The 24,151-nt window shown below is 38.4% G+C and overlaps 1 protein-coding gene across 3 annotated transcripts in view; it reads left to right on the top strand.

Moving 5' to 3' along the window:
* The window catches only part of LOC100689728 (gamma-aminobutyric acid receptor subunit gamma-3), a 147,878-nt gene that overhangs the window by 102,819 nt on the left and 20,908 nt on the right, over positions 1-24,151 (top strand). For 2 of the 3 annotated variants that reach the window (XM_003440929.5, XM_013268949.3), the window contains exons 7-8: positions 6,589-6,726; positions 20,254-20,406. In XM_003440929.5, the coding sequence (XP_003440977.1) occupies positions 6,589-6,726; positions 20,254-20,406 (291 nt within the window). The remainder of the gene's footprint in view (positions 1-6,588; positions 6,727-20,253; positions 20,407-24,151) is intronic. The other variant, XR_001223983.3, reaches the window with a different exon arrangement.

The raw sequence follows: 24,151 nt of genomic DNA, 5'->3' as shown, positions 1-24,151 counted from the left end.
AATTGGATGAAATGGATGGAATGATGATGGTGTAGCAGTATAAGTACAGCTGTTGACTTTAGTGGATCAATGGGGCAGTGAAACACAGCTCCTGGACTAGGCCAGTACAAAATCAAAAACTACACTTTGGAAGCAGTCGAGATGTGCAGGAGACCTTGAAGTGGATATTGACCAGAGCTCTACGTATTCCATATGGACAAAGTTATTGGCCCATTACAAAGTGGAAGCATTGTATTACTGCAAAGCAAACCGCAAAGACGCAGCCATGAAAGTAACGTAAAAGTTGCCAACACTCTACTGACTCAGTAACTGCAGAGTTCCAAACATCCTGTGGCATTAACATCAGCTCAAAAACGTCATAGTTATGTAATTTTCTGGCACAATATCTCTATGCGGTCCATGCAGGTGTTTGTTATTTTGTTTTAATCAGTACAGTACATCCCACTTATCCCAAGACATAGAAATGGTCAAATGAATCACAAAAGTCATTATATTGGAAGGAAACCTTTGAAATAAGATTTAGAATTAATTAGTTAAAAATACTGTTTTTTCTTTCCAATCATTTTTTTTTATCACAATCGAGCGAAGGAACACTTTTTCCAGAATGTTTGACTGTTCCTTTACATAGTCAGAAACTCCCCAAATATCATAAAAGAAAATCAAGTCAATAAAAGCAATGCAAGAAGCTTTTTTGCTGCCATGAAATTAGTCTCCCCTGCATCTCATTACCAAGCCCATCACCTAAAAGATAAAAATCACATTCGATTATGTTTGACAGGTCATTCTGTTGGCCCAGAAATCTTTCTCTGATTTATTTTACATAATAATCATTACCCAGTGCAGCTACAGATGGCAGTATTTGTCAGCGCCCATTATTAAACCTCCACCCAGCATTGAGTTCAGATAATCCAACGGCCATTTTCAAACATATATAGAATTTGTTCACTGTGTGATGAGTCAGTACTGCAGTTACTGAAAGAGCTATTGACCGTAAATTGGCTTCCATTATTTCTCTTCTCTTAGTGAAAGGTTTTGCAGTAAATAAACCTTTTTTCCATGGTCCATGTGGTTGGACATTTATCCTCCATCAAAGAGAAAATTAATGACATCTGTCAGTAACATCAGGCAAACCCATCTGAGTTTAATTTCAGGAAATTTGGTGAACAGGTAAACCTCGACTAAAGGAAGAACTTGATTGACGACTTTCTTAAAAACTGCAAAACAGGACATTTTCCATTGCTGCTACAGGCAGAAAATTGCACCAAGGCTAAGCAGCTAGTACCTTCAATGGCACTGATTTAAAGTCTTTAAATTCTTTAAATTTAGTTTTGTTTACACTACCAGTCAAAAGTTTGGCCATGCTTACTCATGTATTTGGTTATCTTTATTTTCACGACTATTTACATTGCAGATTCTCACTGAACTCATCAAAACTATGAATGAACACATATGGAACTATGTAGTAAATAAAAAAACGTGAAATAACTCAAAATATGTTTTATGTTTTAGATTCTTCAAAATAGCCGCCCTTTGCTTTGATTACTGCTTTGCACTCTTGGCATTCTCTTGATGAGCTTCTTGAGATCGTCACCTGAAGTGGTTTTCCAACAGTCTTGAAGGAGTTCCCAGAGATGTGGAGAACTTGTTGGCCCTTTTGCCTTCACTCTGTGGTCCATCTCATCCCAAACCATCTCTATTAGGTTTAGGTCAGGTGACTGTGGAGGCCAGGCCACAAGGGTCACCCAAACAAATGAAACATTGGCTTAAAGGGAGGGGGAATAGAATAGTGTAAGATGAAAGTTATTTTGAACTATGAATCTAATATGAATCTCCTGTTAATTTCTTACAGTCTATCTGTGACTCACATCTAGAATAAAAATATGTGGCTGGGAATTAGCACGATAGGTTCCCTTTATGGAGCGATAGAAACTACATTTGTATCTGTCATAGAATGGATTTAAAGAAATTCTTATTTTATATTTATTTATTTATTTATTTGAATGTCCCTTATTCTGGAGACAGCATCCATCTCTGCATGTGTCTTTGATAACCTGTTTATCCATTTCGAAGCTCCAAAAAAGCCAATTTCCATCAGTCTTAACGGTGCAGTACAACTGAGCAGCAAGTGTTTCTCTCAGGTCGTCTTCTTCTGTTACGCATAGACGAGTTGCCAGCCTATAAGTGGCATATTCCACGGCAGATGGTCCACGATATGAAGCGCTGCTGTAGGGGAGCAGGAGGATAGACAGAGAGAGAGAGGGGGCCAGAGCCACACTAGAATGACATCTGAAAATGAAGCCACAATTGTCCCTCACTTTTCACCTCTGTCCAATCACGTGCAGCCTTCTAGTGTGCAGTAACATCCACCTACATCTCTGTGTTACCACTCAAGGCACGCAGCAGCTGATGTGTCATAATACTGTCAAAGTCTAATGTTCAAGGCTTTTAAAATGTTCTCTCTTCATCATGAAGCAAATTAGAAACCTCCCCATTACGGCTGCAATCAGTTTCATATATTGAGATGGAACATAATATTCTTGATGGATGCGTTCATGGCCTCACTAATTTCTCTTATTAATTCAGAGTATTTTTCGATAGCAGCTGTATTCCTGACAGGCATTATGCAAGCAATCCGACACCTTGAAAACATGTTTTGAATTAGTGGCTTCACCTTGTTTCAAAGATGCTTTTAAGCTGCTCTATTTTTCTTTGTTAGTCTAGTCTCTTTATGATAGTGATTTCTGTTAAATGGCGATCTCAGTATAAAAGGTAGCAAACGATAAAACTAACAAGCCATCATTACAGGCACTTTGCACTCATGCAGCTCTCCACATCAGAGCTGTGCTTCAGTCACTTTCTTTAAAAATACCTAGTGTGGTGCAACATATGAAGGATATTTACATTTCAAAAGCATGCATCATTAAATATGAGAAATGGAATATTTGTCACAAGATGCTGCTAGGTTTAAGTAACCTTACAAAGTCTGCACTGTAAATTAAAACAAGACCTCCTGTGAGAGGCCACATAGAGCAGCGCTTCAGTCTAAATGGTAATGCATTCTTATTGCTGTGTTATCGCTGTAACATTTGACAATCAGCACTTCAGAGAAATGATGGGGATTTAATTAGTTTGCAGGCATTTGTCGTGAACCGATGTATGGCACAACTTTAATATAATTAAGAGGCCAGTCACTGAACTTACTACCATTCATTGCCATTGACCCCCAACCGGTTGCGGCAGAGCCTGGTTCTGCCTGAGAGGTTCCTTCCTGTTAAAAGGGAGTTTTTCCTTCCCACTGTCACCAAGTACTTGCTCAGGGGTCATTGTTGGTTTTTCTCTCCATTATCGTGGGGTCTTTACCTTACAGTAATAAGAACATTGAGATGATTGTTATTGTGAATTGAGGAGAACATGACTGTCTGTAATAAGCTGTATGAAATCCAGTATTTTTGAAGGCATTTTGTTCAAAAACACAAATGTCAGCTGCATAGTGGAAGAGAAAAAAAAGTAAAGCTTCAAATCATTTTGATTCTGTGGACAATGACTGCATGCCTCACTTCTAAGAGAACCCTTTGATTCCATAAAATGTTGAACTTGCATTGGCATGGCAGAAGAGTTGTGAATTTCTCTTGGCTCGAGTATTTCATCCACTAATTGTTCAGATATTTTGGTAAAAGCCAAAAAGTGTCAATCTGCCAGTGGTGTTACATATAAAGACAAGAAACTTTTCAAATTCAGAAGCATTTATCCTCTGGGTTCCAGTTTTTTTTTTAGATATTTCAGTCCTGACAAGGGGTGTAGGACCTCCACTGACCAACAAACTGATATTGCCATCCTTAAAGCTGTGCTGCTAGTGTGTAACAATCAAGAAACATCAGTGTATCTCAGTGCTATTGAAACAGGCTAGTCATGCATTAAAAGATGCAATCAGCAGTCCTCACTCCATCATGCTCAAACAAAGAAAGCACAAGACTTCCATCATGGCTGCCACAGGGGTTTTTACAGTACTTGAAACCCCCACAAAGGTTCATGTTCAGTCGTGGCCGAGCATTCATGTCGCTCTGGTTTTGTGTTCTTGTTTTCATTTTGAAAAGCTCATCTAAAATGTCAAATCTTTGGGTGTCACTGTGAAGAACAAGGGACGCAATCCAGTGCTTAGAGTTTAAGCATATTCCCAAAGCAGCTGACGCTGGAAATGAACCTCTACTGACCTTCTGTACAATGTGCTTGCAGGCTCTGTCTTTTCTTTTCCGTCACTTTTTTAGTCAGCTAATCGTTACTAAGCACAGTAAACTCTTACTTTTGGACAGAATGTCCTTTCTTCTTAAAATCTCTTAGTCTATTTATATGTATATATGTGTATACGTGATTTGAACTTCTTAATCCTTTAAGTGGTTGTGGTTCAGGACCACGGGCTTGTTGAAAAAGAGGAATGATGTCTTCTATTAGCTTGCATTATATAAAAAAGCTAAAAGAAATCAAATTTAATTAAGTGGCTTTGTTTAGAGGGATGTGGCAGAAGACGGCCTCTCTTGTCTTCTTTGTTTGGAGAGTTGGAAGAGAGAATATTAGAACCAAGGCCACAGACAGCTGTAATTTATAAGATTGTGAAAGAACATGTGGCTTCAGGGGGCTTTTAAAAGCATGAAGGCTCTTGTAGCTATGGAGATACACTGGCAACACAATGGTAATACTGTCTGCAGAAAAGATAACTGTATAAACATACCAAGAGAAATATGATGGCAATAATATTTGCCAACTACATCCCTCTTGCATCATGGTGATTGCTCCTCTTGGTTGTAGATGGCTATCCTCTAAATCAGACCATTTACATAATTAGTCTGGTTGCCAGTACAGGGCACGACAAGCCTTGCCACTTGCTCATTACTGCTGTCACTCATTTCTGTATGTAAAACTGGTTCAACTTGTCAATTGAGCTCAGCTTTTTTTCTTTTACTTACAAGGAGACACCAGTGTTGTTGATGTATTAGCTTTCAAGAAAATTCCCAATGTGCTTGCTAGTGGTTGTGTCTAATGTCTACCCCCGAGCAATGCCCTGCCTGTGAAACTGTGCCATTTTGAGGTTGAACATCTCCAGAATTAGTACAGAACATAGTTGCTCCAGCTTTAAAGCCTTTTGAGGAGGCCATTCTCCTTGTAAGCACTCCATGGAAAAATCACTTTTACATGTCACTGAAGTGGAACAATGGGCGTGTAACAGAAGTATATATGGGAAATACATATCTGACAACACACTACATTAAAAGAAAAATCCATTTTTATTAAGAAAAAGTCAGCCACTTCTATTATCTTTTTCTTTAAAAGTAGCTTAGAGGCTCTCTTTTTACCATTACCTTTTAACATGTACCAGGTCCCCAGTGGCCTGTCTAGCGTTTTGATAGAAAATAATAGTCAGTCAAAATCCAGTAAGATGTGTGGGTACATAAAGAATGGTGTCTGGGTCTGGATCCAGACTGCTGGCCACCTATTGGTGAGGACATAGAACAGAATTTAAAATGGTCTCTAACAAAATAATGCCACACTTCTTAATTATTTTAAGCAACTCACAATATGAAAACTTTTTCTTTGGACAAGGTGTTTCCTCAGGCTTGGACAGTTTGCATTTTGGAAAGAAAACCTGCAAAAAACACTATCTGAGAGGCAGACTCACTTTAGCATTCTCTTGAACGACTGGTGTCCCCACGAATACAAAACCTCCACATCAGCGCTGGTATAAGCAGTAGAATTTAAACAGGAAATAAAAAACCTTCTTTTTAAAGTTTTCTTCATAAAGTCACATCTTTTGTCTCAATAGCATCAACAGTTTGAAAAAAATAATAATAACCAAACTCTGAACCTCTAAACCTCTGAGCGACTGTAAGGATGTATCATTGAAATTATTGTAGAAACGCAGTCATACTGCCAACGTCACGATAGGTGCACGAACAGCCGTAACTAAACAAAAGCCGCAACAGTTGTAAGTTTCCTAATGTAACCTAATTTTCTTTTCTTGTAACATAACAGCACTGCTCTTTAGGCAACAGCAGCTTAACCCAAATGTGCTCCAATACCAAAGTTTGGCAGCAACTTATTTAATTTGAATTAATTTCTCGGTATTATAATAACAATGAACAACAATTTGTTTGGTACACTAAAAAATACAGAGTTTGTGACTCAAAGCATGTGCTAACCTCATCATCTGCTAGGTTGCCTGTGACCCATCTAGAGTTAGGCTTGGGCTAGGTTCATTTCTACCCATAATATGTAATTTTTACCTATTTGGTATTCCCAAATGACCATCCTATAATGAGACTCAACTTTAAGAGGTTAAGATGAACACTACAGTAAATAATGCAATGAGTATTTGTTCACCATGGTTGTACATAATAGATTTCAAGGAAACGAGTAGTTCAGTTGGTCTGCAGTCCAACAAAAACTTGCTGTATATAACATATATAATTCAGGCATACAATAAAAACTGCATTGTTGCAACAATCCTTTCTGTATTCTTTATTTAAACTTTTATTTCTACCTTTCTCTCCCTTTCATATTCTTTCGTTTACACCAAATTCTCCTTGTGGTTTCCAGACGGCTACCCACGAGATGAGATTGTGTACAAATGGAAGCGAAACTCAGTGGAGACATCTGATCAGAAATACTGGAGGCTTTACCAGTTTGACTTCATGGGGCTCAGAAACACTACGGATGTCCTCACGACTACGGCTGGTAAGTAAAGTGCTGAGAAAAGTTCAAAGAAAGGTTGAGAACTCTTCACTTCAGTGAGAGAGAACGTGCTGAACTATAGCGTTTCATACATTTTTGACAAATAATGGTAAGAAACTAAAGGAAATAGGCAATAGTGGAGGTCACAGGGCAACTGGAGTTGGCAGGGGTTCACAGTCAAGCTGGAGAACTGTTCAGCCTCTCGTGCTGCTTCACTACCTTGGCGCCTCAAGCTTCGCACACGTTAAGATTAGCACCGTGCCCATAAATGTAATCATATAACTACAAGCTCAAAGCTCATAAGTATTCCCCTCGGGTGTAAGGGCAAATAGGTTTTTCCACTGACATTAATCACCAAGATTAAACATTAAAAAGGAAGTTTAATTATTCACTTCTTTCCTTCTCCCTTCCCATGCTGTTAGACCTTGTATACTTTGACAATTTAATGTAAGTTTAGGAAGGAGAAAAGTACTGTTGCCTCAACAGGTTCCTATAATTACATGCACCTCTGGGAAGGCGTAGACGAGCTCTTAATGTATATTCATTCTTCCACATGACCCTTGGAGATAAAAACTGATTCTGATGGCTTAAAAATGAGGCATAATGACCGAGGTATCTATCTCGAAGAACACTTCACACCAATTGTTAACCCCTTTTAACCTTGTTTATGAGTTCCATGTTCCCCATGGTTTCAGCCATGCGCTCTTTTGTCTTCGGAGAGACGAGCTCAGATCTGCATAATGTGACCTGATTCAGCTTTCTAAGAGCCGAACCTTCATTCATTAATATTCGAGGAAGTAGAGTATGATTAGGAGAGCGATAACAGGGAGTGGCATCAAATTATGGTGGTAATTAGTTGTACTGCTTCATTTTTGTTTTACAAAATGTAGAAGCGTTGTCGTGTTTTTGTAGTCATTTTCTTTCCAGTGCTTAAATACAGCGTATAAACTGTATAAAAAGTAAGGAAGTGTATTTTTGGTCGGTTATTTCTTTGTTGGAACAATGCTTCTTGGCAATAAATCTTATATAGTTTGATAAGCATATTTATTTCCCATTAAATGGTGCCACATCTGTAAGCAAAATACAATGCAGAGTTGAGTATGTGGGTTGTGGCCTTGAAAAACCAACCAAATCGTCTCTGTCAGTGCCAAACAGCTTATTGTGCTACTGATTCTTGTTTTGAACTTCAGGTGCTGACAATGAGATGCCCGCAATCAGGTGTGTACCTACAATTAGCGGCATCTGTGAGCATGGACCTTGCTATAGTGTTCAATTGGTGTCTGCTCTAAACATACTACCGTTGACTGATTTGGATAGTTTGAATTGTTTCTTCAGACTTTAATCATCCAATCCAGTAAATCACACCAAACAGCAGTCAATGCCAGAATAAACTGTTTGGCATTGGCAGAGAAAATTTCAAGGGTTTAATGTTGCACCACTTAAGGGGAAATAAACAGGCTTTCCAACAGCATAAGATTTATTACCAAGAAGCATTGTTACAACAAAGAAATATTCGACCTAACAGAAATTTCTTTATTGTTTGTTCTAGTTTAGTTTATTTGTTTCTGATCTGTTTTTATGCTTTTTAGTTGTGAGGGCTGATGTACAGTTAAAAAAAATGAAATTTTGCTATATTATGTTCTGAAAGTGCAACCAAAGCTTTGCCTCGGAAAAGAACAAAGGTGAGAGTTCATCAAGTACAATGATATTTAAAAAAAATAAATGAAGCCAACTGGGAAGCTGATTTCATAATCAAGTCAGTCCCCACAGACTTTTAAATATAGAGGCCCAACTTTTGACTTCTATGTATAGTTTCCCCCTTTATAACATCCGTATGGTAGTTAATTTTCTTTTAGGTCATTTTTGCTTTGACTGCTCTGATATAGGTTATTATAGCTTCAGGGTCTGTTAGATCCGTCACTAACTGGAGTAATTAAACATAACTTCAGTAATTTCCAGCCATGCAAGAAGTTTGTGATTCAGTTTTGGTTTGTGAATTCCTAGTGGGGGGGGGGGGGTTCAGATTGTTACTTATCAGTAATTAGTAGATATGTGTGTCTGTGCATTGTACCCATACAATTTGTGGATGTTTACACCTTTTGGAAAAGACTTGCTATTGTGACCTTTTCTACACTACTGCTCCACTGGCATACACGGATGGGATACATGCTTTAACAAACCTAGTTCCAAAACAGTTGGCATGTTGCTGCCATCAAATTTAAAATGAGCTAATTTTTTTTCTTAAAATGATAGTTCAAACAGTTAAATAATTATTTTTTCTTTATATAGCACCAAATCATAACAACAGTCAGCTCTATTAATACAATGAAAACCCCAGCAATCAAACGACCTCCTGTGCACTCTACAACTGTGGGGAGGAAATACTCCCTTTTAACAAGAAGAAATCTGAACCAGGCTTGGGGAGGGGACAACCACACTCCTTCACAAAAGACTAATAATGACTAATGATTAAATATAAAGTGGCGCAAAGAAACACAAACATCATGGAAAACCTCACCAGCAGCCTAGGCCTGCTGCAGCATAACTAAGGGAGGATTCGGGGTCACCTGGTCCAACCTTAACTATAAACTTTATCACAAAGTTTTAAACCTAATCTTAAAAGCAGAGTGGGTGTCTGCCCCTGAGTATTTTTTAATTGAGACTGATTACATGTTTGTCAGACCTTGACAAACTTCAAGACTTTTTTTTTTTTTTTTTTTTACCATACTGGCCAAAACTCAAAGTATTAATTTACCTAGATTTTGTTTGGAACTTTCTTTGTTGAACGATATCACCCACTGGGAATACTGATGAAACCCCCTGTTTATATAGAAGAAAAAAAATATCGTTTCATCTTTGCGTTTCTGATCACAATACAAAATAAAAAATCAAAGTGACTGATGAACACTCTCATTCCAACAGTGATGGCCTTATAAATTATACGTTTTCCTGGACTCCTGCTGTATCGTCAAAACACATCCAAGCTAATTTTCTGCTGAGCTGCTCAAAAGCAATGGCAAACCTACACATCTACCTCATGCTGTTCAAGAAAATTAGCCATTTTCTCATTTATTACCTCGTTTCTTTTTCCTGTTTCACTTTGCTGGAGCGCTGTCTCCACACACATGATGATTAGATCCCCAGCTAAAAATACCTATCATTAATTTACATCATGACAAACCTCGAAAGTGCTGCGTTTCGCTTCTTCTTACCCTTGTTTCCCTCTCCCTCTGTCTCCTTCTTTGTGCTTTACCCTTCATCCCTCATAAACACATGGGTATGGGGCTGTTTTAATGAGGACGGAGTGGACAGATCCCTGGCCACAGCGCCACTGGGGACACCCCGCTGCAAATCCACCATTGTTATCAATTCAGCAGTGTCCTCTTCAAAAGGCCCCGATGTGGAATCCCAAACACTTCAGCTTTTTATTTAACCATCCCATTTCAAATTCTCCAAAAGCGTTTATGATGCCCTTTTATGCAGAAAAATTTCAAAGATCTTTTTACAAAGACTTCTTCTTCTGTGGAGAGAAAGGTGGAAATCCCAAGCCCTCACTCCCCTTCTCACGATTCACATTTTCCATATGATGTTCCTTCTCATAGTCATTCAGTATTGGCCATTAACCCAGACATGACCACTACCAGCAGGCAAACAGACATTACAAAATTTAATTGTGCGGTCTCTGATCCTTTCCCTTCCCTTGAACAGTGATTGCCCACTCGTAGCTTAACAATCATAGCCATGCACAGCAGATGAGTCGATTTAGTTGAAGCAGAAGCAGTGACGTTTATTAAAGCAATAACACAAGAGCAAAACTGTAACAAATGGCTTAAAGCTTAACACTTCAATTTAAGGTGCTGTTGTTAACAGGTTTATATTAGTCTGTGGGCTTACAGGTTATGCTGAAAATAGTATTTTCATGACTGACACATTCACTTTTTAGGATTTTACTACTGTGTGAAAGCTGGACCTGGATCGTATCAACTTAACAGCTCTGCTCCGCTCGTAAGTGGATTTGGGAAGGTTTACACTCTACCAAACGCAGCCTAGGAAGCTTTTCTCCAAGCACATCAATCTGCTGTGTTACATTTTCTATTATCTTTATAGTTACTTAGTACCTCTACAAACCTATGATGTCCACCTTTTATGTGCGGTCTATAGTTTTGATAAGATAACCTTTATTAGTCCCACTTGTGGGAAATTTGTTTTTAAAAAAATTGCTAAAACTTTAGTTACAAAAAATTACGAGAAAATAAAGAGGAGATAAGAAAGAAGCTCAGAATGAGCGGAGCTGCTGTAACAGGCTGCCACACACAGGGGGCGCCGGAACATTTGACTTATCTTTTACAGATAAGATTTGACTTATCTTTTAGATTTATCTTTTACAGGTTTCTTGAGCTAAATAAAGCCTTTTTAAAATAATGTTTAGAGCTAACGTTAGCTCACTTAGTTTGATAGCTAAAGTTACTAATATCTGTGAATAAAAATGATGGTTTCTACCATTAAAACCCATGTGGTTTCATTTTAGCTCTTCTTCTAAATCAGACAATCAGACAATTAAATCAGACAATTTACTGCACACATGTTAAAATTAAAAATTATAGTTCAGTCTTGGAACTTTTCAGAGAACATTTTCAATATCGTTATGCAGCCTGAGGATCAGAGAGCCTATAGGTCAGGATAAACCTGGCTGGGGAAACCTTCAGTTCACTCATTAAGACCTGCTCAAGGTCCCTTAATCCCCCCCAAAACAATACTGCTGAGAGGTCAGAGAAGCTTATTTCTGGGTTTGAGTGAGTTAGTGATTTAGCTACGGACTTATCTCCAGGCAGTTAAAAACCAGACCAGGCCACTCATCACTAGCCAAGCGATGCTACTGACTAACCAAAACCATACAAATCACTTGGCTCTTCAAATAAATAGAGTTGGTCTCTCATTTACCATCACTGGCACATCACTGGTGTTGACATATATGCAGGCATCTCCAAAAGTCCGTCCTCCGTCCTCCTGCAGGATAGCCAACAAATTAGAACATTTAGAGGTGTTTTCTTTACAAAATAAATAAATTACATCAGCAGAATCTCATCGCAACAATTACTTTGTTACCAATCCTTAGGCAGTGGTTCAGCTATTGAAAAATAACTTAAAGCATCCCAAATGTTGCTTAAACTAGCATTTTACATTGCAAACACCAGAAAATAGTTCATTGTGAACAAGTGGATAGCCCAATGAGTAGTTTCAAAGCAGCCCTTCAATAAATTATTAATAGTTTTTGCACTGTGATGGCATAGTTTACTCAAATTATATTTACAAAAGTGTAGAAAACTTTTAAAACTTAGGACAGGAAGACTCTGATACATGTTGAAAGCAGGCGCAAGCTGACTTGTGCTGAGCTCATTAATAAAACAGCTTTCCCATGAATTTTCCTTGCAGCTTCCCAAACGGAAAGTAGTATGGCATGCAGAGTCTGTAGACAACTGTAGGACAGCCCACTCAGGCTAATAATTATTCTGCAGAAGAGTATAAACAGAGGGGTTAATACCGTCGAAGCAAAATGTAAACACAGGGGTTGCTTGTTACGATACACATTTAGAGCCCAAAAGTCACCACGCTGCACCTGGTGGCCGTCCATCTGGGAAGGTACAATGCTCCAGCCTCCACATATTCTTCATATTATAGTATGCATTAATATTACATAAGGTAGATGGCATTATGGTCCTACGTTTGCAACAATAACTTGTGGAGTGCAAATACGGAGAACAATTCAAGCTACAATAAACTGTTTTATTTACTCCTGTTGTTCCACTTCTAATAGGCCTTTAATCTGCTTTAGTAGTACAACATATACTGCATCCCAGACATAAATGGGGACATTAAGTATAATGAAACAGTTTTATAAGGTAAAATGGAAGAAAAACCCAGTAGTTTTATGTTGGACTGACTGTGCTGTGATTAAGATTGTCGCTGCAGAGAAAATGAATCAGACTCCCTTTATTACACGATCTGATTGCAAGAATCCCTTTTTAATATGGCATTTTTATATTGACAGCCAGCGGGGCTTGGCAGAATCCAAAAACAGAGGTGCAAGGAGTTATACTCATAAAAAACTAATTAGATACACTGCACATTTTGTCTCTATTATCCCAACTCTTGTCAATGTGAGCCTGAACAACTATCTGATGAGTTTCACTAAACTGCAAAAAGAAAAAAAAATCTATAAATTGTGGTACAATTTCAGAATAATGTTCCTTAACATTAAATTATAAAGACCATGAATATTGCATCATCTATAAAACATAATATCATGAAAAGAATCTGGGATTGTGGAGAAATCTCTGTATGCAAGGGAAAAGGCCAAATGTCTTTTTTTTTTATTTTTTATCTGGACTAAAGAAGAGAAAACCATCCAGCTTGTCACCACCATCTCTGATTGTGGCAATGATCAAAATGTATTAGTGCTTATGGAATTGGCAGTTTGCACAACTGGAAAAGTGACATGAAGAGTCTGGGGGATGAACAGGCCTGCCTGTAGTCCAGAACATCTGGTGCAATACAACAAAGAAGACCCAGGACTGTTGAGAGTCCTGTATCAGACAAAAATGGGACAACATTCCTCTCCCAAAAGTCCAAAAGTCTGCTCTAACCTTCAACGTGTAACTCAAACTGCATTATCTATATTTATTGCTTCTGCAGTCTGCACCCATACAACCTCTTAGCTTTTTAGTTTTTTTATTTGTTTTAAATGATTACAGTGGGGCATTCTTATCACAGCTATCATGATTTATAGCTAATACCTAACAAAAAAAATATCCTTGATTAGCCTCACTAATGAACCTTTACACTAGATTAAGCTTAATTTTTACAATGTTTCAGAACTGATTAACTGGCTTTCTACACTTTACGATCATGTTAAATGTTAAATGTAACATATCAGTGATCTGGATCACGAATGATCCATGCAGTCACAAAGTAAGCAGTAGTTGGCAGTTTTAATTAATAACTAGTTCTGACTGGAGAGGTCAATTAAAGATGGAAAGAAAGCAAACCTCTTTTAAAATCTCACTGAGATCTGAACAACTTTAGTAACTATATGCTGATTAGGAACAGAGCGTCTCTAAACTCTATGACATTTGACTTGCGTCATATGTTTAGACAGAGGTGGTTGTTTCTATAGTGCCCTTTAAGAATCATAATTTCCCTTCCATTTCAAAAGTGAATTTTTTTGCAAAAGCTTGTTTTTGTTGAGACAGTTGTAGTCATCTAGTGGTCATAAAAAAGAAGACATGTTTAAGGAAAATATGTCTGTCTCTTAGACTGTCTGTCTGTCTTGTTTTTATCCTATTAGACATTCATGTTAATTGGAGTTTGAAATGTTCGGGTGACTCCTCCTGGAAGTCATTTCACTGGTTATTTCGACGTTCCTGACTAAAGGAATAGGGAGCGAGCCTATTTAGTGTCACTTATGTGACCACAGGGACTTAAAAACAGCATGTATAACAATAATAAAGAATTAAGTGATTTTACTCTAAAATACAGTTTCATTTGCACCTCAATCCACAGCTACTACAAAGTATAACACTTATTTTTGCTAGAATCCGGATGATGAATCAAGCCCGTGGCTAGAGGTATCAGTCAGTCTACTCCTCAAAATCACACACTGCTCGGCACAACCACCACACATAACTATACACATGCACACAGGTTACTTTTGATGAGTAAAGCAGGGGATGATATTTTAAAGTCTTTCAGCACGTTGGTAAAATGATTAATTTGAGGAAATATGTCACACGTGTGTGTACAGAGCACTGAACAAATGATGGAAAGATTCTGGATGAGTGCTGTCACCTCTTCCGCTGCTGTACAAGCACTTCATGTCCAGCGTCATCCACAGTGTGTGCTGCCACCAGCTTGTATTAATAACTTGCCAACAGAAGTGTTTGATCCAGTCAAGTGACGATCGGTACCGCCCGCCTAAAAAGGGAGCGTTCTTGCCCTTTCTGGTAATTTTCACATTGATTTTCTAAGTGCAAGTTTGCAGAAAAACGGCTTACTTGGCAGCTGAGTGGTCACATAGATGTCATTACTCTTTGACAATGACAATGGTTGAGCAGAAACTGGTGTAGGAGTAGTTATCTATTTTAACAATGAGGCTGAGTATGTGCTGGATACCTTTCCTTCTGCTTCCCCAAGAGAGCCTTTTCTGACTCCTTTGTTGCACCATGATTTTTTCCTTAACAAAGTTGACAAGTTTTATATAAAACTTCCTTTAGTCTTTAAAAAGACAAATTGGACCAGATTGAAACATACCGCTGTGCCTCTTGCTGCAATCTTCCTGGATGTCTTCACCTCTCTGCACTCTTTTCTGACTAAGTGCAGCTATACTAGTATAGTTATCTATTAACTACTAGCTGACAATGACAAGTAGGGAAAGATTTTTATTTATTTATTTTATTTTTTTATTTTTATTTTTATTTTTTTACAACCGGTGCTTTAGGAAAAGTAGCAATAAAATACTACAAAAACACTTCATTACAAACAAAATGATTTGCATTATTTACTAATTCTCTATAAAGAATCAAAAATAAAACTATTTATTCTATTTAATTGGTCATTTTAAATATGTTTTATTTTGTTTATTCTACAGTAGTTCATAATATTCTTTAAAATCATAGTTTTGAGCTTTTAGTCAGCTCAGAAACACGGGCCTATTTTTAGTTTAACAATGATTTACAATATACTTTCTAAAATATTAAATAATCACACCTGAATTAACTACCAATCTACCTAAAAAGTAATGAAAAGGTATATTAGCAAAACACCTGGTTAAACTTTATATGTTTGGTCAACCAAGATATTTCTCAGATATGCCAATGCTAGTGTCGCTACTTGCCGGTTTTATTAAACTGTAAGTTGTATGAGTTACCGGCTCAGTCCTCAGTGCTTTCATTACTAAAGTGTTAAACGAGTTATTAAAAGTTTTGTCTTTCACAAATGCTGTTCGGGGTGATTAGCGAAATAAAACTCATCTGCGCAGATGATAAATGAGAGTTCTTGTTTACATGCTAATGCTAGCTAGGTTTCCCGCCAAGCGCAAATGGTAACTGATCTCCAGGCACTGAAAGCAAAGCCAGCAGTGACGTTCCTCAGGTGCTTGTGTCCCATCAATCTCTCATCAAAGACCAGAGGTTTATTCACAATGTTTAAAAAGACCTACATGTAGAGTGGTGAATTATTCTGTTCTTTAATGTCAGTCAGGGGCACTTTAGATGGGAAGGCATGTTTCACTTGAAATAAGTGAAACATATCCAAGGCTGCCAATGGGCAGGACAACTGCTATCTACTTCAGCTATATATATAAAAATTCAATAAATTTTTTTATAGTGCCAAATCACAACAGAAGTCACTTGAAAGTGCGTTATATTGTAAGGTAAAGGTCCTGCAATAATACAGAAAAAACCCCACCAATCAGACAATCCCCTATGAGCAAGCACTTGGCAACAATGGAAAGGAGAAACTTCAGCTTAACAGGAAGAAACCCCCTGCAGAAGCGGGCTCACAGAGGGGCTGCCATCTGTTGTGACACTGTGGAAGAGAGCCAGATTAATAATAACTAAAGATTAAATGCAGAGTGGTGCATCAACACATAGAGAGTGAAAAGAGGGGAATGAAGAAGAAACACTCAGAGCATCATGGGAAGCCCCCAGCAGCCTAGGCCTGTTGCAACACAACTAAGAAAGGGTTCAGGTACTCTTGATCCAGCACTAACTATAAGGTTTATCAAAAGGGAAAGTTTTAAGCCTAATCTTATAGGAGAGTGTCTGTTTTCTGAATCCAAACTGGGAGCTGGTTCAACAGAACACCAGAGCTAAACGCTTTGCCTCCCATTTTACTTTGGAAAACTCTAGTAACCACTAGCACTGTAAGTCTGCAGTCTAAAGTAAAGAGCTCTGTTAGGATAACAAGGAACAATGAAGTCTTTAAGATAACATGGGCCTGATCAGACAAGAACTTGTATGAGAGGTGAAAGATTTTAAATTTGACTCTGGATTTTCCTTTCTCTTTTTAGTCCCCATCAGAACTCTTGCTGCAGCATATTCAATCAACTGAAGGCCTTCCAGGGAATTTTTAGGTCAACTAGATCACTCTGACATGGGGTGTTTCTAAAGAACATCATTGGGATGTGTCTGAATTTGTGAATATCAGACTTATAGGATACAGTGGGAAATAAAATTCCATAGGGTGTCTCAGCATATCAGAGCAGTGTGTCTGACTGAAAACTGAAAAATCTCTTACTGACATTCTGATGTCAGTGTCATGTAATAAGACCTGAGATAAAGGTCGTATGGATGTCTGTGTTATCTTGAATATAAGATGAACTGCAAGAGGCAACAGTACCTACATCAGACAGTGCGATGTAATTTTTAAGGTCATGACTTATGGAAACACACATTGCCGTTGAGTTTGGGATTTTTTATTTTTCAAGCTCTGGAGTTTCCACTCGTAAATTTCTGACCCCAGAAAATGAATGCAGCATAAGTAATGTGGTGCCAGTTCTGAACACTTTTCAAGGGCATTTTAGATTTCACTTGGACAGAAAATGGTGTATTCCAATCTCTGAGGGGTCCTCGGGGTCATATCTAGTATGCCTTAAAAAATCACAAAATGCAAAACCTTGCCATGACTGTGCCGATCTCTCTGCTCCTGAGCACATTCGTAATCACGTACGCGATCCCCCCCTACTCAGTACCACCAGCATCACCGCACTCCTACTTCACTGAACACCCAGTAAAAGTGATCATTTCAGTTGAATCTAAAGCATGAATTCAGCTGTTAGAGGACAAAAGGTTGCCTTATTCAGAGGTTTTATTCAAAATGACATCATCTGAATAGCTCCAGATTATCAAAAGGCAGTCTTCAGAAATATTCAAAATAATACTCGGGTGATATGTAGACCTCTGTCAAAGTCTCCGAACAATGGCTTTTGTTCACCAAGAGTTGTAGCTCAATATCTCCCCACTCCTGTCAATTATCAGCTGCTAAACAAGCATCCTACAGTACTGGGACCATTAGAGAGGTAGCGGAGTAAATTCTGCCACTCTTCTCATTTATCTTCTTTTCACAATGACAGTGCCATTATACACTTGTTCGTGAGGGAGAAGTTCTTCCTACTATTTTCTGGGCTCCATTAAGCTTCTCTATTCTCCTCTCTTCGAGTCCTTTGCTCTCCGCAAATTAATTCAGCACCTTTTTCCAGCTTTCTTCTGTCCTTGTCTTTTTTTCCCCCACCCCGCTCTTTCTGTCCTTCATATTTAATCCAGCAATTTTATAACCAATTAAAAAGGAGTTTTTTTATGTCCTAAACGATGTCTTCAAAAATACCAATTTTGATGAATTTCAGTGAAGTTTTACTTCACTTTGATGCACAAAACTGGTCTTAATTAAACATACTGAAGATATTTCCAGCGAGCAAAAAACTTGTTAACTCTTTACCCTCCTGCAGGTAACCTTCGTTTCTCTTTTCTGAACTGAGCAGTGTCTAACATATTTTGGCCTGCTTCCAGAACAAAATGACAAAACAAAATAGATGTGCACTAGAGGTCTGTGAGGGCGATCCCTGCCTGTACCCTTGGAAAAACCATTAGAACCATGGAAAAACATGTTCTAATGGTCATCAAACTACATCTTTATTGATTTATATTCAGGTGTCAAAACTGGTGTATCTGCATCATCATCATAATGCTGGTCCAGGATCAACATTTGCAACCGACCAATCATCGAATGTCATAGCTTTGCAATGTGGCAGGAAAAATTTAATATGCCCTTTTTATATGTAAAACTCTCTACTGGATCAAACTGTAAGCATTTCAAGTGTCTTCTTTATTAATTTATAGCATATAATAAATGCATTGTCAAGTTAGCTTTGCTGTTAGTCAAACATAGGTTACTCATATTGGTTTTCTAGCAATAGTTTTTAGTAGCATTAACTAACTTCATGGTCAATGATAACTGAATCCTCAAACAACATCATTTGTTAGTTGCCATGCTGATCCTCGACCAACATGATTTTGACAACGTGGGAACAACACCAACATGGAGATATAAGATTGTGTGTCATAACTCCTCATTAAGGGTATAGGGTTTTAGGCTAAAAAGGGTACGACTGACCAACCAGATTTAGCCCAGAAACAATGATAAGTGGAGCGGTACCTATATAGGACTTTCACTACAAGTCTCATTTGCCCAGTCAGACACATTATTCTGTGCCAAAGTGCTTTACCTAATATTCACAAATTCCTATTTCAATGAATAGATTAAGGACAACTTGGGGTTCAGTATGTTGTCCAAGGACACTTCAACATACAGGCTGGCCATATCTGCATCCTGAGCCCCAATGTCTATGTCTGTAGATATGTGGTAGGTCGTTACAGCTTTAGATGCTTTAGATCTCTGAAGAAAACTGTGCTGACATGAGTCACTCACTAAAATGTCTTTATATAAACGCCAATATTCAAAAACAGTCCTCTTTTTTGGGAGGGTGGTTTCATTCACTGGCCCCTAGCTGTTTTTGTTAGTGCTTCACCTACATTCTGTCACATCATGCACAATTCTGCTTTTGTTTAATATCTAGTGAGTGTCATTGCTGCTCTGATGAAGTTCAGAAAAAAGTATACCGTCTAATGTTCAGATTCTTTTTCCATCCTTTGTTTTGATGACAGAGATGAAGTTAAGAGCTCAGCATGATGTAGCCTCCAGCTAGACATCAGACTTTTTTAATTACACATGAGCCAGTGTGCTGCTCGGGATCCTCAGGGATGAAGATCGGTGGTTTGTGAGTGGATATAAGTGTAACTAAAAAAATAGCAGGGTCACCTTACAGTATTATAAAACTTGAAGAGGATTTTAGAACTGCAAAAATGAGCAAAGGTTTCTTTCTTTTGAGAGCAATGAAAATACTCTACAGCAATCATGCCACACAGTGCAGGCTGGCATCCAAAGCTTCCCTTTTATTAATTTTGCAATAGTTTCCTCAAGTACTTACATTGTGTGTCAGTTTCTATTGTCTGGTATTATCAATTTAACCACAATTTCCACAATGTAGTTCATTCAACAGTAAGTTAAAGCCCCAAAAGAATGCCATGGACTTAGTTATTGTGCTGCTTGTTTTGTCTTTTTTGCATTTCTACACTTTGGGAAGCAGAAAAAAGCAGAAAGAGCAAGCTTTTACAAGTTTCCGGTTATAATATTAATTTTCTTTGATATCACAGTAACGTTTAAAATGTAGAAGTTTTCAGCCACATTCTGAAGTTGTAGATGGATCTTTATTATGTGGTTTCCAAGAGAATTTGTTGATATTTTCTCACAATATACATCATTTTTCTGCATAAGTATTGACACGCAAAGTCTAAATTTATTGTGTGTTATTTGATTTGACAGCATTATTACTTCATGATAGTATCTTTTCTGACTTTCTTATGTTATTTGTACTTTTTTGCCAGTTGTTTCCACACTCCATTTTCCCTTCCTCAACAGGTGACTACGTGTTAATGACCGTTTACTTCGACCTCAGCAGGAGGATGGGCTACTTCACCATCCAGACCTACATCCCCTGCATCCTGACTGTGGTTCTCTCCTGGGTCTCCTTCTGGATCAAGAGTGATGCCACGCCTGCAAGGACGGCTTTAGGTAAGCTACACAATTTCTCTGCAATCTGAGTTAGATAGCAAAACCAAGGATCTATTTTTGAATGAAATGCCAACTCCATTGCCACTTCATCTTTGTCACTGCAGTTGTTAAAATCTTTCAAATTACTGGAATATATTCACCTAGCATTGGTTTGGAGTCAAAACTGTTGAGTACGTGTGCATGGGTATAATATATTAGTCATTTGCAAATGAATATGTACGTGACAGTGGGACTTTAGAGGTGCATTAAACCATCATGAAAATTCATGTCCCATCAGCTTGCTTGTTTCCGTTTTATACTTTGTTGTAGTGTTATTCTTTCTCCTTGCATGACTTGACAACTGTTTTGAATTATTTTCCTCTCTGCTGCATGCCTATCATTAGTTCATTTGCTTTCCTGTGGATGATGATGTTGTGCAAGGTGCTGCTGGTTTAAGATGGAACTCGAGGTAAGTGTTTGATGAGTTCATGACCACCCCATCCATTCATAGCTTCATAATTTTATTTAGTTAGGACTTCTATTTCCCCCCTGTGGGTGACTCATTACAAGCTCATGCTGCAAACAATGTTCATACTCACCAAGCTTTCATTTAAATATTATTTCAGGTCCTGACTTTTTAAAGAGATAGCAAACGCTGAATTTTGGGGACATATAAATGTATGTAAACTGTCCAAGACATCTCATACTGGCTTAAACTTGATGAGTGTGGCGTCTGAAAGCTGATCACAGTATAAACACCTAAAATTTCACTGTAAAGTGTGGAGGAATTTGATATTAGGTGCATACTAGATAACATACGGACACACAGATAAGCATTCAGAGATAATCGGAGTTTTAGTGAGAAAATCTAATACATGTAATGTATTTGTTTGTTGCTGGTGTCTGCTTTCACCAGTTAAGCACCAGTGCCCCCGGTACCAACTTAACTGGTTAACACTTTGAAGTCTAACTCATCTTTGCGGTTGACCCCCTAACCCTAAATCTAACCCTAAGTAAGAATATGTCATTTAAAAAAATGTTATTAACTCGTTTCTTGGCATGGAACATAGTAAATAATTATTCCACTGACACACATCAAACACTTTGCCTTAATATAGGGTCAGGGTTAGGAGTTACCATCTATGATGATTTAGCCCTCGGGGGCTTAGGATTAGGGGTTGAGGAGCTAGGGTCACATCTATCCTGTTGTATAGAATTTTTACCTATGACCTTAAAGGAAATCTTATAATAGAAATCCAAATGCATAAGCAACGCATAAGCGGTATTATGAAAGTAACATCTTCTAGTTTCTGCTACTGTATTTGTTTAGCACATAGCTTCAGTGCAACGTGTCTTTAGCACTTTCCTCATTAGCCCTTAAATCTTGATGCCACTGGTAGTATAGTCTTTTAAAAAAGGGATGGGAATGTCATGAGATTCAATTTTATTTAAAAAAGAAAAAAAAACGTCATTATTATAAGGTTACATGAAAGTCATCCTGGCATTCATGGGGAACAAAAATGTCTAGAGGCAATTCACTTCCAATCTAGTTGACATCTGTTGAAAATGAAGTCTTTTGTTATGTGATTTACTTTTTGGTTGGTCACTCAAAGTATCCCAAATTTCCCCAGGTAAGACCCCCAAAAATCCAAATCATACTCTTATCTCCACTGCAGCAGCTGGCTTCAAGTGCCTTGCTTTATGGCACTTTGGTGACACTTGATGGTAGCTAGACTCTAATTAACCTCTTTCACACAAATGTTCTCGCTTGACCCAAGAACTAAACCCAAGATTATTTCTCCAACCTCTAGCCACCTTCACCCCAGCTGTCACTTGGGTCGAGACAACCCACGACACTCTGAAGTTCTTTAATTCCTCTCAGTCCCTCCTGCCCTTCATGAGCCTGCCAATATCACAGAAGGTCATCTGGATGATCTCTGCGTTAATATCTAAGTTTTATTGGAGTTCTGTCCAGCCCTGTTGGTTATCAAGCCCAAAGAAAACACTGAACAATGACGCCGCCACCAATAATATAATATCATAGCTTTGGCTTTACTGGACCAAATGAAAGCTCTTTTCTTGTGCTGTTAATGAAAGCGGATGATGACAAGAGTATGTGTTCGGCCCAGCTTGCTTCTTGCTCGTAGGCTGATGCAAGTTGACACGATGACAGTTTAACATCAAAACAGTGTGAAGAGATCAAGAGAGACACAACAACTCGAAGGTTTATTTTGAGTTTGTTTATAGGAGCAGTAAAGGAGTTTCTCCTTCCAAAACCAATTTCTCTTATCTTCCATAAGCCTCAGATCTATTAAACTGAGATATATTGGACAGGTTTTATTTTATACCAATTCCTCCCCCTTTTTTTAACCAGCATATAAAGACTAAAGCTACTATGGTTTTTCTACTTTGCAATGACAGCTGCTTTGTAATGTGAATCACACACCTCACACTGTATGTGTGCCAGTCTGGCTCTCCATTCCTGTGTCAGCCTGCCTGTTTAGCCTGCATAGGACATAACCAAGTCACTTAATGCTTACAGTATGTGGGTGGTGGTGTATTACATGACCAAAGGCAGTGACAGACTTGTGATCTCCCTCTCACAACAGATAGTGCAAAAAAGCAGGCACCCCCAGTCCTGATAAACATCCACTTTCAGGTCAACGACAGAAAGTCATTTAGCCTTCCTCCTCTAGTACAACGCCCCCGTTTTAGAGTCAGCCTGAGACCTGATCCCAAAGCTGAAAGGGGAGAGGAGAGATAAGCGCAGGAAAAGCTGGACACAAGGGAGGGACAGAAAAAGAGTGTAAAGCAAAGTGATGGCCTTTGGTACTCAAAGGCAGGGAGAAATGTCAGATGGACGGAGTGGGATCAAGTCGGATTGAAGAGAAACTCGAGTCCAAGAAAAATACAGAGGATGCCACTGCCCCTGCTGACCCTCCACCCAACCGCTAAAGGGAAAGTGCCTCGACAAACTGTTAACATGTGCCAGGTAGCATTTCCAAAGAGCTTTCAGTCATACATTACTGCTTCAGCAGGATATGTGGACACCAGCGGGCTAAAAGTAAGAGAGCCGAGCTCAGGTTGATTCCCATTAGACCTCAATCTTTGTAGCGCAAATGGATCTTGACATAGATACAGGGGGTTGGTGATGGGAAATAAAACCACCCCAAGGCAGAAGCTGAGACGGTAGAGCTTGAGGGTGTGAAGAAGAACCATGGTGCTGGAATTAATTGAATCTACTGGTAACATCCATCATCATGCTTCATAGCATTATCCAGAGAAATACAGAGTATCACTTAGTGTCACAAGTTTACTTCAAGGAGATCCACAGAGAACAGAGTCTTCCCCAAACTCCATTTTTCCATTTTTGCTTTTAATTGTATAGGTTTTAAGATTTCTGCCATTAACCCATCCTATAGGGGGCAGCTCAGTGAAAAGAAGTATTTAAAAGCAAAAGAAATAATAGCCTGAATAGTAAGGTACTTTTGAAGAGACCCTTCACCACCAAGTCTCAGAAAGGATTTGCAACATTTTTGTAGAACACACAAGACCCGTGTCTCCAGAGGAAACTGTGCAAAACCTAATAAATTGCCTTAAGCATCAGTTGTGACTGGAGACAACAAAACTGAGAATGAAAACAGTCTGGAGGGAATAAGAAAGAAGTGAGCTACCAGCCCTCCTGTAGCCTTCTCATCTCTGCTCGAGGCTATATTAGCTACTACAAGCATAACAGAGCTGAATCTCTGACCTGTTAGCAAGAACA

This window comes from Oreochromis niloticus, linkage group LG23 (genome assembly GCF_001858045.2).
Source record: "Oreochromis niloticus isolate F11D_XX linkage group LG23, O_niloticus_UMD_NMBU, whole genome shotgun sequence".
NCBI lineage: Eukaryota > Metazoa > Chordata > Actinopteri > Cichliformes > Cichlidae > Oreochromis > Oreochromis niloticus.
Note: the sequence above shows the minus strand (reverse complement) of the source record. Positions and strands in the feature narration are given on the sequence as shown.